At 35.2% G+C, this 16,409-nt stretch overlaps 1 protein-coding gene across 1 annotated transcript in view; it reads right to left on the bottom strand.

The window, feature by feature from the left end:
- The window catches only part of LAMA2 (laminin subunit alpha 2), a 559,790-nt gene that overhangs the window by 406,900 nt on the left and 136,481 nt on the right, over window positions 1–16,409 (bottom strand). Inside the window, exons 6-9 of the mRNA XM_064294826.1 lie at window positions 13,363–13,452; window positions 11,850–11,967; window positions 6,186–6,364; window positions 3,738–3,837 (exon numbers count right to left, since the gene is read on the bottom strand). Of these exons, the coding sequence (XP_064150896.1) occupies window positions 3,738–3,837; window positions 6,186–6,364; window positions 11,850–11,967; window positions 13,363–13,452 (487 nt within the window). The remainder of the gene's footprint in view (window positions 1–3,737; window positions 3,838–6,185; window positions 6,365–11,849; window positions 11,968–13,362; window positions 13,453–16,409) is intronic.

Here is a 16,409-nt window from a genome sequence, read left to right as displayed (position 1 = left end):
TATAGTGACTCTGTGTATTCCTTCCATATTCTTTTGATGCTTCCTGAATTGTTCATTACTGCACATAGAATCCTCAGTATTGCAACTTGAGACCTGAATTTTTTATGCAGTTCTTTCAGCTTAAGAAATGCTGATTGTGTCCTTCCTTTTGGTTTTCTAACTCCAGGTCTTTGAACATTTCATTATACTTTACTTTGTCTTCTTGAGCTGCCCTTTGAAATCTTCTGTTCAGTTCTTTTACTTCATCATTTCTTCTCCTCACTTTCGCTACTCCACACACAAGAGCATGTTTCAGAGTCTCTTCTGATATCCATTTCAGTCTTTTCTTTCTTTCTTGTCTTTTTAATGGCCTTTGGCTTTGTGTATAATGTCCTTGATGTCATCCTACATCTCAACTGATCTCCGTTCCTTACTCTTTAGTATGTCAAATCAATTATCGAGATGTTTTTTTAAATTCAGATGGAATATTCTCAAGGTTGTACTTTGGCTCTTGTGGACTTGTTTTAATTTTCTTTAGCTTCAACTTGAACTTGCATAAGAGTAATTGATGGTCTGTTTCACAGTCTGCCCCCAGCCTTGTTCTGAGTGATAATACTATGCTTCCCCAAAGTCTCTTTCCACAGGTGTAGTCGATTTGATTCCTGTGTATTCTACCTGGAAGGTCCAGGCATATAGTCACCATTTTTGTTGTTGAAAAACAGTATATCCAAAGAATAGGCTGTTAGACTTGCAAAACACTCTCATGTGATCTCCGGCCTCCTTTCTATCAAGAAGGCCATATTTTCCAACTAGTAATCTTTCTTCTTTGTTTCCCACTTTTGCATTCCAGTCACCAGTAATTATCAGTGCATCTTGAGTGCATGTTTGCTCAATTTTGAGACTGCAGAAGTTGGTAAAAATCTTCAGTTTCTTCATCTTTGGTATTAGTGGCTGGTGTGTAAATTTAAATAATAGTCTATTAATTGGTCTTCCTTGTGTTGTTGTTAGGTGCCATCAAGTCGGTTCCAAATCATAGAGACCCTAAGTACAACAGAATGAAACACTGCCCAGTCCTGCACCATCCTCATGCCTGTTGTTATGCCTGAGGCCATTGTTGCAGCAACGGTGTCAATCCATCTCATTGAGGGTCGTCCTCTTTTTCACTGGCTCTCTAGTTTACCAAGCATGATGTCCTTCTCCAGGGACTAGTCCCTCCTGAAAACGTGTCCACGGTATATGAGATGAAGTCTCGCTTGCTTCTAAGAAGCATTCTGGTTGTACTTCTTCCACGAAAGATGTGTTCGTTCTTTTGGCAGTCCATTTTATATTCTATATTCTTTGCCAACACCATCATTCAAAAGCGTCACTTCTTCTTTGGTCTTCCTTATTCATTGTTCAGCTTCTGCATGCATATGAGGCAATTGAAAACACCATGGCTTCAGTCAGGGGCACTTAAATCCTCAAAGTGACATCTTTGCTTTTTAACAATTTTAAGAGGTCTTTTGCAGCAGATTTGCTCAATGCAATGCATCTCTTACCTCTTTACTGCTGCTTCCATGGGTGTTGATTGTGGATCTAAGCAAAATAATCTTTGACAACTTCAGTCTTTTCTCCGTTTATCATGATGTTGCTTATTGGTCCAGTTGTGAGGATTTTTGTTTTCTTTATATTGAGGTGTTATCCATACTGAAGGCTGTAGTCTTTGATTGTCATCAGTAAGTGCTTCAAGTCTTCTTCCTTGTAGATCTATGGATATTATCCTATCACTGACAGCGTTGTACTTCAGGAAGGATCTTGAAATCTTCTTTATACTGAATAGTGTATATTTTATCATAATATTGTAAATCTTGAATATTAAATTTAAAATTAGAAGAATTAATTATTGATTCAGAACCAAATATAACTGTTACAATCTTTGAAAATGTAAAGACACAATAGATAGACATTGCTAAGTCAATTGGAAGATTAGAGGGGAGGTTAGGGATGGTCTTTTTCTCATCATGCCCAGTAGAACCTTAAAAGATACAGTCCAAATTTAATAGGTCATGAAACAGATATTTAAGGTTCCTGTTTAACACAATAAAAATGCCATAGAAGAAATAGTTAATAAGAATGTTGAGATGGATGATAGAGAAGAGGAAGGAAGTGGTATTAATGTAACATTTTTTGCCATTCAAAAAGGAAGAGTCATTAGGCAATATTTAATGTTGATAAAGTAAAAAATATTGATGAGAATATTATTGAGATATTGGAGGTAAATCCCTAAAGAACTGAATAAAACTAAAGGTCCAATATGGTTAAATATGGAAATGGGACTGGAACTGATTAGGGAGAAAGGAACTATTTTATTCCCTCTTTAATGTTAAATTTTATTTTACTATGTATTGTTTTATACTAATTAAAAATATTGTTACAAAAAGATCTCCATTAAAGCATTGATAACTATAAACAAAAACTAGAAATAATGTTAAAGCCACTATAAAGTTAAGGGGGAAAATAAATTATGCTATACCCATATAATGACATATTATAACAGCTACTAAAATCAGATTTGCAGAGAAACTTGGTAAAAAAGATATGGGGAAAGATTCATTATGGAAAATTTAAAGGAACAAAATTAAAAAGTTATTTATGTATTATAATACAAATCCACAAAAATGTTAATAGTGGTACCTCTGCTGAATTGCCACTATGTTGTAGAGCCACTTTTCTATTTTCAATTTTTTCTAACTTTTGACTGATAATACAGTTATCATTTTAAAAAGGCGGAGTTAAGTGACATTACAGAAAATAACATGACTGTTGTTCCTCTAAAAAAGAAATGGGGCCATAAAAAGAATAATGACCTTAGGTAATGTAATATTTGAATACTGAAATATATCTTTATATATATATATTTCAAGATTTTTGACCCTGAGGCTCAAATTGATAATCCTACAGTTTTATCAAGAAAGTAAGTAAGTTAAAAGACATTGCTAGTCTTTTAATTCTAAAGTCATTGAAGGGAAGAAACGTACATTGTAGCCTGATTTGTTTTAATCTTTCCAAAGGACAGAAGAATCCACTCTTAGAGATAAAAAGTAACAGTTCCAGATACATTCTATGAATGAATTTTACACTTAAATTTGGCAAGCAACTACCCTGGAAGTAGCTCCCAACATTTTACATCAGGGAGTTATGTTGGCATTTGATGTCTCTGTATTTGGAGTTATCATGAATTTCACTCCTCAAAGTATTTGGCTTAAATTAATTTCAGCCTTTTTTCCAGCATTAACTCATCGCTATTAGCTTTTTTTTTTTTTTTTTTAGTCCTTTAAACACTTCTTTCTACCTACATTATTGTCTATACTTCTTCCTTAGTATATGATCTCCTCTATTCATTCTGCCCACTGCAGCACACACAGCCCTCAGTGAATGCTGTCATTTCACACTAGAAACCAACCTAACAAACAGCAAAAGACATTAAAAAATACATATACCACATACTTGTGATTGACCAGAAGATACATATATAGACCTAAATATACATACATACATACATGCCTTCTGCAAACAAATGATTCAACGCTTGCTTTTACAGCATTATAGTAAAACACGCAATTAATCACTTAGATGATTAAAAAACTGTCTCCTGGAGGAACACCAATAAATTTAAGAACGAATTTATCATGTAAATGAAATTTATTATAAATTTTTCTCCTGAAAATAATCGTATTTTGCTTTCAGCTCTCCTTTTGTCAGAACAGTGCCTCTCTCACCTCGTCGAGCATGTTTCTCATCCTTGACACAGACTTCATTTAAGGAACCAGTTGGATCACAATGACATGGCTGACATGGTCTTGGATACTTTGGAGACACCTAAGAAGAAATTTTAAAATGCTTTTAATCAAGGGTATTAAAAACGCCAATATTTTTCTATTCTGAAAAATTTTAAGGACCAATTAATTTTAATAATACATAATGATACATTATTTTTGTAAAATTCATAATATAAAAACTGTGTATTTGCAACTTAAAAATCCATTTTTTCTAAGAGTTTATCAGATTTGCAAACAAACAAAAACAATGCAGCAAAAGAACAGGTAATTTAAACCCAAGGCAGGTTAAAAAAAAAAAAAATAGAATGCAGACATAATAATAAAAAAGGCAAACATCTTTTTAATAGATTCATCAAATTGATCAATCTCTATTATGAGTTATCAATAAAATAGAAAATAACAAATATTAACAATTTTAGAATTAAACAGGTATAGATACTACAGGATTTTAAAAAATAACAAAGACATTAAAAATGTTATGCTAATAAATTTGATAATTTAGATGGATAACCTCTTTTAAAAACACAATGTAGCAAAACTGACTCGAAAAAAAGCAAAACTTATCTAGCCTTATATGTATTAAAATTGAATTATCAAAGCCCTTCTGAAAATAAAAATTAGAGGCCTAAATAGTTTCACCAGGGATTTCTGTTGAACATTTTTTAAATATTTAATTCCAACATTACAAAAATTCTTTTAAAAAATTGAGGAAGAACTAGCATTTCAAAATTAATTTTTGAGGCTAGTATACTCCAACACAAAAACCTGACAAAGATGTCTCAAGAAACTAAAATTACAGACCAATATCCCTTATGAAAAGAACAAAAATCCTTAAATAATAAACTGAATCATCAAATTGATTAAAAAGATAATATTTTATAACTAAGGGGTTTATCTCAGGCATGTGGGGTTGGTTTAATATTACAGAATCCATCAGTTTAAATGCATCACATTAACAGGATAAAGGAGAAAACCCCTATGTTCATTTTAGTAGGTGTAATAAAGCATTTCACAAAACTCAATACTTCAGTATTATAAAAACTCTCTGCAATACAGAAATAGTAGGGAACTTCCTGAATCTGATATAAGGTATCTCTGAAAAATCTACAGCTCACATAATACTAAATGGTGAAATACTACATTTACTTTTAAGATTGAGAATAAAACAAATAACATTTGCTCTGCCCATTTTTATTTAATATTAACATAAAGAAGGAAGAAACTTGAATTTATTTGCAGACAACATGATTAGTGTGTAAGCTTCTAAGGAATGTAGTTTAAAACTACTAAAACTAATAAGTGAAAATTGTATGGATATGTGATACAAAGTCATTATATAAAAACTATTTCTATATTATAGTAGCAAATAATTAGTTATTTTTAAGAATATCTCTTTAAATGGTGCAAAATACTGAGGATTAAATTTAACAAACACCATGTAAGATCGCTACACTGAAAACACTGCTGTGAATAATTTAGGAAGATATAAATAAATGGAGAGATATTATATGCTCATTTATTGGAAGGGTCAATATTATTAAGATGTCAGTTCTCTCGCCATTTGTCTGTAGATTCTGTATGACAATCCTAAATGCAATTTCTTGAAATTGACAAGTTGATTCTGAGCACAAAGAACTGAAACAATGTTCAAAAGCAGAATAAATCTGGTGTACTTCTTGAGGTTGTTAGATGCCGTGGAGTCAGTCCCAACTCACAGTGACCCTATGTATGACGGAACAAAACACTGCCCAGTTGTGCACTATCCTGGGCTCCAGAGAGTTTTCAATGGCTGATTTTTTTTGTAAGGATTCCACTCCCAGGTATTTATAAAAGAAAAATGAAAACATGACCACAAAAAGACTTGTACAGAATTGTATATGGGAGTTAGACCCAAACTGTAAGCAATCCAAACGTCCATCACCAGGAAAAAGAATGAAAAATTATGGTATATTAATGCAATGAAATTCTATTTAGCAATATATGTATATAAAAAAGAGCTAACTACTCATACATACAACATGAATAAATTTCAAAATATATGCTAAGTGAAAGAAGGAAGACACAAAAGAGTATGTACTGTATGATTTCATTTTTATGAAGTTCACTAACATGCAAAACTAAATTATGTTCTGAAAATCAGAACCATTTTTGACTGTGGAGGGAGGAATTGACTGGAATAAAACACAAGGGAACTTTCTCTACTGATAGAAATGTTTATATCACATTCTCAAAGATTTAGATCAGTTTCAGCTGGGAAAAAGCTGCTAGTCACCTTTTGGAATTTGAAGTTCAACTTATTAGAGAAGCTATCAAAATAATTTTCTGTATATTGCATCTCTGTATGAAAAAGCTATAATACCACTTCATAAAAGAAAGAGCAGACTTTACCCCTTTGGGTCTGAAGAAGCCATCAATACATGTCTCACAGTTTATGCCGGCAGTGTTTTGGGTACAATTAATGCACACACCCCCTCCAAGGTACTTTCCACGTATATTTAAACTCAGATTTCTTCTGGCAACATTTTCATCATAATAGCATTCTTCAGCTTTCCCATGGCAATTGCATGCTGCATCAGGGCAAAATAAATTAGTAAACATTCATTCCAGGTTTCAGATATATTTAAAAATTATTTTCTGTTATACATGAATAGGTTTTATACTATATGGCAAACTACATTATATTTACCACAAACGCACATATATGATATCAATCACTACAGAAGTTTCTACAAAGTGTTTGGATTTATTGGATGCGTTACTAAATTCACACCTCCTCATGCAACTCGAAATAATCCAAATGCAGTTGAATCATGTAAAATTGACAATATCTGACTGATTTTGACTAAGAAGATTCCAATTTCATATGATTCAACCTATAATTTCCAATTACGACAAATCTAAGCAAAAATTATTGAACGGTGGCACTAAGTGATTAATACCCAAATAATCTGTAATGAATAAGTGCTGTCCTTGTTGTTAACTGCCACTGAGTCAATTGAAAGCCACAGCAACACTGTGTTTATTCAGAATAGAATTGTACTCCATGGAGTTTTCAAGGCTGTGACCTTTTAGAAGCAGCTTGCCAGGCCTTACTTCCTAGATGCCTCTAAGCAGGTTCCAACTACCAGCCTTCAGCACCACCCTGTGACTCCACATAAATCACTATGTTAGATCCTATGGGTAAAAATGTGTAGGCTACAGTCCCCCCTCTTTTACTACTAATAACAACAAAAACTTTTTTATTGTTTTCTTTTTTATGCTGGGCTTTGTTCTAAGTGTTTTATATTACCATTAATCCTCAAAATAGCTCTATGGGTTAGTTATTAACTTTTCTTACGTAGTAGGAACCTAAGGCACAGAGAAGTGAAGTAACTTGTGCAGGGTAACATAATAAATATTGGGAAGCAAATTCTGAAATCAAGCTCCACAGTCAGTACTACTAACTGTTTCTACATCCCTTCATGTTTTGCCTGATGAGGGAGATAAATGTATGGTAAACCATTTGCAGTAGACTAGATTTTAACTCATAGTGACCCTCATAGTGTCAAAGTGCAACTGTGCTCTATAGGGCTTTCAATGGTTCATTTTTTGAGGGAAGTAGACACTAGGACTTTCTTACGAGTCATCTATAAGGAATTTCTAGGTGGACTCATCAAACCACCAACCTTTTGGTTAGTAGCCAAGTGCCTTAACTATCAGTACCAACCAGGGAGGCCAGATGTATGATAAATGTCAAATAATCAGGACAAAATGAGAACTGGTTTACTTAGTGGCTAAGATCATGCTCATTTGCACCAGTCTTGGATTTGAGTGTCCTTTCCGTTAAAACAAAAAACCCATTGCCATCGAGTTGATTCCGACTCATAGCAACCCTACGGGACAGAGTAGAACTTTCCCATAGACTTTCCAAGGCTGTAAGTCTTTACAGAAGCAGACTGCCACATCTTTCTCCCACAGACCAGCAGCTGGTTGGTTCAAACCACCAGTCTTTTCGTTAGCAGAAGAGCACTTAACCACTGCGCGGACAGGGCTTCTCCTCCTTGTTACTTGGTACTTATGTGATTTGGCCAACTTCTTAATTTCGCTAAGGGTCAGTTTCCCTTTGAAACACGAGGTGGTCAATAGTAATTAACAAATAAACTAGTTGCCATTGAACTGATTCCAAGTCATAGGAGCCCATCCATGTATGTCAGAGTAGAATGTGTTCCACAGGGTTTTCAATGACTAACTTTTCCCAAGTAGATCGCCAGGGCTTTTCTCCAAAGTGCCTCTGGATGGGCCCAACCCTCTAACATTTCAGTCAGTAGCCAAGCATGTTAACCTTTGCACCGCCCGCCTAAAGACACCAGTTCTTCAACATAGAAAGCATTTAAGTATTTGTTGAATGAGTGAACACTTTGATAAGTTAAAAATAGCAATTTTAGTAGTTTTAATTGTTTTTTACCTTAATTATGACTTCTTGTAGTTCTTGTTTGCTGCCATTGAGTTGATTATGACTCATTAGAGGCCCCAAGTATGCAGACTAGAGCTGCTCCATAGGGTTTCAAGGCAGATTGCCAGGCCTGTCTTTTGAGGCACTTTGGGTGGATTGGAAATTTTTGGCTCACTTAACTGTTTGTACCACTCAATGACTCCTAATTATAAGTGTGATAATATTTTTGTATGGTTATAAGTCTTTTTTTTTTTGCTCAGAAATGCCTGTTTTGAACATCATTTAAAGGTTATTGATCTTTTTTCTTTTTGATTTGTAAGTTCTATTAATATAGCAAGGATGTTATAGTCTTGTCATATTTGTTGCAAATACGTTCCCCAATCTATTGACTTTTGATTTAGAATATAATAGTTTTCTATATTATTGGAGAGTTTTCAAACTTTATTCTAGGAAACACATAATAATAAGTATAAATTACTAGGAGTTATAAGCAGTATTGGAGCCCTGGTGGCACAGTGGTTGAGATAGGCTGCTAACCAAAAAATCAGCAGCTTGAATCCACCAGCAGCTCCTTGGAAACCCTATGGGGCAGTTCTACTTTTCCAAAAGGGTTGCTATGAGTTGGAATCAACTCGACAACAACAGGTGTATAAGTAGTTTTATCTTTAGGACAATACGCAGGAATTCTTAAAAACCCTGATCTAAAAATATATTGCAAGAAACAGTCAAAATTTCTACTGTCAGTGTAAGTAGAGGGAAATATAAAGTAATACAAACTTAATCTCACACTATTTAGAGTTAGTTTTACTAATAATATTTATAGCCATGCGCTAATGCTGGTAAAATACTGATGTTAGAAAAGCATTCCTATCAAACTCCGCGCAGCAAGGACCCTCAGCCTGCAGCACTGGTTGTTGTCTATGGGGCCTGCTCTCTGTACAGCTCTACTTGGATAGCCTCAGATGACACGAGTGACACCTGATCACAACAGCCACTTTTTGCTCTGTCATTAGCAGTTTGCCATTTCACAGGACATACAAGACACATGATAGGAAACTGTTCTTTAGTAAAGGCTTAGTAATGGAATGAATATGCTTTGCTCTTTGGAGATATAACTTCCTTTAACTAAGCTGGATTGATGACAATCCAAATTAAACTCAAATGAATTAGAAGGTGACTAGTCATTTTACAGAGGGATTTGTCATGTCACATAAGGATTTTTCTAAAAATTAAGGTGATTGGAGTGCAATTCAACCTGGAAAGGAAAATTCTCACATAAGCTTTTAGAAATGCACACGTTGCCAAAAGCATAATATTTATACACAATTTTATGGTTAAGTCCCCATCTTTAATTCTGTATTTTAAATGTTTATTTTTCAATTTGGAAATACAATCTCTTCTCTGCCCTGTAAAGAAATAAAGAAAATACTTCATAATCCCACTATTTTTAAAATGTCATAATAGCAAGTGAAAAATCTCCTCTCCCTTATCTTAGTCTACCCCTGTTGCTAACAAGCTCCATCTGTCTTTTTGTTCTCTGTGTTAAAATATGTACCCAAGTGGAGGGTGGTGAAGGATTTTAGAGATCCACTTACACTGCTGCTTGTGTATTCAAAATTATAACTGTCTGTTTTTTTTTTTTGATATAATGTCAGAAGCAACAGGAAGCACCCCTACCTTCAAATGCCTCTTTCACTGTGATTGCTGATATTCCACGTGCAGAAGAGAAATTTAATTAAAATTTACAGAGATTTGAGAGCAAATACCCCTGGGTGGCATTTGATTTAAATGCATTGTTCGGAATGAAAATCTGCTCTCTGTGTGAGAAGTTGCTAAGCACCTGAGATTTTGGCAAGATGAGGGCGAGGGGCATTGAAGAACATAAAGGTTTAGCTTCTAATAGTCTCCTACAGCAGTGGGTAGTGGTGGCCCAACCTCCAGCTATGTCCCGTAGTGATGGGAGATTTCCAAACCAAAATCTCTCTATAAGCAGGCAGACCCAAGCCAAAAAGCTAAAGAAGAAGATCCAGAAAATGAAGAGACAAGACATTGATAGTGTATCAGAATCTTAAATGTAAAAAACAAACAAACATATTTCATAGTGGGAAATATTTTATGATCAAAGTTTGCTATAATCGTTTTAAAGACGTATCATGTCTGACATGTGATAGGTATACATATTATTTGAATTAATTTGTTAGTCAATAAATGCATAGAATTTGTATTAGTTTGAAATGTCTACCAAACCTTTTTTGGAGGCGATATATATTTATTGAACTGAAAAAAAAATTTGGTTAGGGCTGATTCATTAAAACATGAATATCTGAATTCAACTGAATTGGGCTTCGTACTACACTGAGTCTATAGCTCAGCACAAGCTTCTGTTTTTTGGTCATTTCTTGGCCTGAGGAGATCACCAGAAACAGACATTTCTCCAGCATCCTTGTCACCATGTAAAGCCATTTGGCACTACTGGGCTATAAAATCATCTGCTACACTCCTTGAGTATTTCCCTTTAGGACAACTAGACATGGGTTGTCTTCGAAAGTAAATAATTTAAAGTATAAATAAGTATTTGTTGTCACATTTGCAGAAACAGTTTTCTTACTATTTTCACTACTGGTTTTTTCTCAGTTGTTTCTGTCCAATAAATTGTTACAGTATAGTTCAATGATAACAGTTGTCATTGATGTCACTCCTAATATTAGTAGTTCTATACAGTTGTTACTAATATGAAGCTGTGTGTTTAAAATATTAATGCTTATTATTATAAAAAGTATTCATTTTCCACAAATTTTATTTCTTGCCTTCTTTGTCACCTTTTCAATTTCCCAGCTATTGCTCTCAAACGCCGTCCTTTAGTAAGTATGACTAATGAATCATGGAGCCCTGGTGGTGCAACAGTTAAGAGTTCAGCTGCTAACTAAAAGGTCAGCAGTTTGAATCCACCAGCCATTCTTTGGAAACCCTATAGGGCAGTTCTACTCTGTTGTCTAGGGTTGCTATAAGTCAGAATCAACTCAATGGCAATGGGTAGGTAATGAATCACAGTATTCTTTGTTTTTCAGATAATAAATGGACTCTAACAAGTACGGTATAATCTCTCACCTCTTACTTTTCTCCCTTTATTTGATGATGAGTGTGCAGGTCTATTTACTAAGTGAGGGAGTAGGGTAGGGGGTTGCTAAGGGAGTAGACAGAAGGAGCTGGAGCTAACACTGGTGTTAGAACCATTTTATAAACCTATGTGTTTAGAAGGTTAGTCTCTGCTTTGCTGAAGGTTTATTTACATTTCTATTAGTCTATATACACATTTTGCTATAAGCTTCAGTTTCACTATGATGACAAAAAGTGTATACTAATTTTTTTTTTTTAATCTATTTCTCACAATCCTAACACAGTGGTAAATTCATAGGTGTTTGGCAAACATTTTTCAAAAAAAAAAAAAACTTTGAAAAGTTCATTAATGAAGATAACAGAAAAAAATAATCGACAAACTATTGCCTCAGATAAAACGTATATATCAGAAATATGAATTTTCTTAAAATCACAATATGTTTAAAATATATGTTTCGAAGGAAGGAAGGAATTACATATTCTATGACTTCTCAAGAACATACCTTCACATTCAGTTTTAGTTAGAAAAGTCCCAGCTCTCCAAGGTTTTTGATGGAATCCTGGACAGCACTGATCACAGCTATCACCACATGTATTATGCTCACATTCACAACGGGATTTCTAGTCAAAGAGGGAGGGAAAGGCATAATTTTAGCAATACATAAAACCATAAATGAGGATCTTTCCCTTAAATTTAGTGTGAAGAAAAAAGAAAAACCTCTAGACTATGTACCACTATGTAAAAATTCTTGTTGGTCTGGGAAGAAAGTGGTTCCAGCCTTGGGGCTGGTATATGTGACCAGCACCAGCCCAGGGAGATCCAGGCTGGTTCTGGAATCACTGAGCTTAGGCTTGGAATACAACATGGAGCCCAATTAGGATTGCTGTTGAAGGCTAGATTCTCCTTCTCTGATGCCTCGGATATGAAGGTTTTCTGGATGTGTCTTATTTTAAGGCTTCCCTCAAAGTATTATTAACATTTTAGGTCGTGTAAACAAAGAAGGGAGCTGATTCCTAGGCATGGAGGTGCACAGGTGGAATAGAAACCAAATGTCCCCCAGGACTAAACCTCCTGTCTGTGTGTGCTGCATGGACCTGACCCTCCTAAGCTTCCTGTGGACTCTCTAAGCTTGGGAAATATTGCCCATCAATACAATTGATAGAGAGCTGCAATGCCCTGCAGAAAGCAGCACTAGAACCTTGCCCCCGCAAATACACCAGGGTATTTGAAACTTCCCTGGGAAATAACACTGTAATCCATTAGTCAGAAAACTAGCTTTGAATGTAATATCATTTGTGTTATACTTTTAGTAGAGAAAAAAAAAAAAAAAACTCATAGCGCAACCTACGTTCAATGATCTTACTATTCAATATACTTCTTCCGTCTACTCCACAGTAGATGATTTTATACTTCACCAGGTTGTTTATGATTGAAAAAAATAGACACTCATTCGTCTTCTTCTTTTAGGTTATATTCACATAATACATTGGCATTAATGAAAAATTCTTCCTGAAAGCATTCCAGCATTTTCTGGCCTGGCAATTTCAACTCTCTCTTGAATATTTTCTTCCGCCCCACTCGCTATTGCCCCTGCCCTACCTCAGCATCCTGTTTCATGGCCATTATGCATTTCCTTCCATGTCCATTTTCATTATTTTGCATTAATTTTTTTTTATTAAAAATTTTAAAGAAATGGCCAGGTTGAGTGATGGTAAGCATTCTCTAAAGCTAAATCATATAGCAGGCTGTCATAGCTACAGAAGTTTCAAAATAAATAGACCAGTCTGGAACCTTTTTAGAAAAAAAACTAATCTGTTTTCTGATACCGTGATGGCTGACTTTAAAGTCTATCATTCTAACTGCCAGCTCTATTTCACCCTGGCGCAGCCTTCTGTTACACTGTTGAAGTACGGAGCTGACACCCATTCACAGCGTTTCCTGTCAGCAAAGCCTCACATGAAGCATTTTACAGTTCAAGGCTGCGTTTCGTGTAAGCATCCTATAAATATACATACATTTGTCTCTGGATCAAGCGGACAAGCCCTGGCATGACCATAGCAGATGCACATCCCTCCGACCGAAATATCCTTGATGGAGTAGTAATACTGCAAAAAGCAATCCAGAGAAAAATCCTGTTACGAAGACTCCAAGATGAAAGTAAAAAAAGAGAAATGGTCAGTTAAAACACTTTATACTCTTTTTTACCCTTAGTTTGAAGCAAGTCTGTGTTCTTCGAAGAAATTTAGCACTTTGCAAAACTGATGCAGTCACTCCTAGTATGATAATAGTAGGCCAAAGAAAGGATAATATATGTTGTTGCTGTTGTTAGGTGCTGTCAAGTTGGTTTTGACTTATAGTGACTCTATGTACAACTGAAGGAAATGATGTCTGGTCCTGAGCCTTCCTCACAATTGTTGTTACGTTTGAGCCCAATAATTTATGTTATGATAGGTGGGCATTTTAGAAGTTTCGATTGGACAGACAGCACCTGTTATTGACAGTAGTTTTTATCTGGGGCCAAGGGCTATAATTCTTTATAAAAGTTGTCTTACTTAGTACCTTCAAAGAAAATCTTTTTATTGTCATTACAGGAACCTCATTCCTGGCATAGTAGACCATATGATTGTCTGATTCAAAATGGCCAGTAACAGTCCATTTCAGCTCACTGATGCCTAGGGTAACAACCTTTAAGCATTTCATTTCATTTTTGACAATTTCCAATTTTCCTTGATTCATACTTCATACATTTCATGTTCCAATTACTAATGGATGTTTTCAGCTGTTTCCTCTCATTTTGAGTCATGACCCATCAGCAAATGAAGGTCCTAAAACCTTTACCCTATCCACACCATTAATTTCTACTCTACTTTGAGGAGGCAGCTCTTCCCCAGTTGTATTATGATTGCTTTCCAACCTGAGGAGCTCATCTTCCAGCAATATATTAGACCAATGTTCCACTGCTATTCATAAGGTTTTCATTGGTCAATTTTTCAGATGTAGACTACCAGGTCCTTCTTCCTAGTCTGTCTCAGTCTGGGAGTTCTACTAACACCTGTCCACCATGGGTGACCCTGCTGGTATTTGAAATATCAGTGCCATAGATTCCAGCAACATAGCAACATGCAAACAACTACAGTAGAACAAACTGACAGACAAGTGGTGTATTATGCCGGAAATGAAAAAATGAAGAGAAATGGAGTCACATTCACCATAAAAATAACATTTCTAGATCTATTCTGAACTACAACACTGTCAGTGATAGGACAATACACACCTACAAGACCAGTTAATACGACTATTATTCAAATTTACATACCAACTACTAATGCCAAAGATGAAGAAACTGAAGAATTTTACCAACTCCTGCAGTCTGAAGTTATCAAGCATACAATCAAGATGCACTGATAATTAATGCTGATTGGAAAGTGAAAGCTGGGAATAAAGAAGGAGGACCAGAGTTGGAAAATATGACCTTGGTGATAGAAAACTGCAGGAAATCTCATGAAAGAATTTTGCAAGACCAATTGCCTATTCATTGGAAATATCTTTTTTCAACAACATAAATGGTGACTATACACGTGAATCTTGCCAAATGGAATACGCAGTAATCGAATCAATTATGTCTGAGGAAAGAGATGTTGGAAAAGCTCAATATCATCACTCCGAACAAGACCAGGGGCCAATTGCAGAACAGACCATCAATTGTGCATGTACAAGTTCAACTTGAAGCTGAAAAAACCTAAAACGAGTTCAAGAGAGCCAAAGTACAACCTTGAGTTATCCCACCTGAATTTAGAGACCATCTCAAGAATAGATTTGATGCAACAAACACTAATGACCGAAGACGTGATGAGTTGCCAAATGACACCAAGGACATCATACATGAAGAAAGTAAAAGGTCATTAACAAAACAGGAAATAAAGAAAAGAATGAAATCAATGTCAGAAGAGACTCAGAAACTTGCTCTTGAATGTAGAGTAGCTAAAGAAAAAGGAAGAAATGATGAATTAAAAAGATGAACAGAAGATTTCAAAGGGTGGCTCAAGAAGACAAAGTATTATAATGAAATGTGCAAAGATCTGGAGTTAGAAAACCAAAAGGAAGAATGCACTCAGCATTTCTTAAACTGAAAGAACTAAAGAAAAAATTCGAGCTTCAAGTTGCAATATTCAAGGATTCTATGGGCAAAATATTGAATGACACAGGTAACTTCAAAAGAAGATGAAAAGAATACACAGATTCACTGTACGAAAAAGAATTGGTCAACATTCAACCATTCCAAGAGGTAGCATATAATAAAGAACCAATGGTATTGAGGGAAGAAGTCTAGGCTGCACTGAAGGCATTGGTGAAAAACAAAGCTACAGGAATTGATAAAATGCCAATTGAAATGTTTCAACAAACGAATGCAATGCTGGAAGAGCTCCCTCATCTATGCCAAAAAATTTGAAAGACAACTACCTGGCCAACCATCTGGAAGAAATTTATACTTGTGCCTATTCCAAAGAAAGGTGATCCAATGGAACGTGGAAATTACCGAATAATATCACACACAAATAAAATTTTCCTGAAGATCATTCAAAAGCAGCTGCAGCAGTACATGACAGGGAAATATCAGAAATTCAAGTCAGATTTGGAAGAGGACATGGAACAAGGGCTATCACTGCTGATGTCAGATGGATCTTGGCTGAAAGCAGAGAAAACCAGAAAGATGTTTACCTGTGTTTTATTGACTATGCAAAGGCATTCGACTGTGTGCATCATAACAAATTATGGATAACACTGCAAGGAATGGGAATTCCAGAACACTTAGTTGTGCTCATGTGGAACCTGTTGTATGAGGTGACAAAACCTTGCTTGCTGAAAGCAAAGAGGACTTAAGACATTTACTGATAAAGACCAAAGACCACAGCCTTCAGTATGGATTGTACCTCAACATAAAAGAAAAGAAAACAAAAATCCTCACATTGGGACCAATAAGCAACTTCATGATAAATGCAGAAAATACTGAAGTTGTCAAGGATTTCATTTTACTTGGAACCGCAATCAATGCCCATGGAAG

This window comes from Loxodonta africana, chromosome 1 (genome assembly GCF_030014295.1).
Source record: "Loxodonta africana isolate mLoxAfr1 chromosome 1, mLoxAfr1.hap2, whole genome shotgun sequence".
Classification (NCBI taxonomy): domain Eukaryota; kingdom Metazoa; phylum Chordata; class Mammalia; order Proboscidea; family Elephantidae; genus Loxodonta; species Loxodonta africana.
The sequence above is the reverse complement of the archived record's forward strand: the minus strand, read 5'-3'. Positions and strand labels throughout refer to the sequence as shown.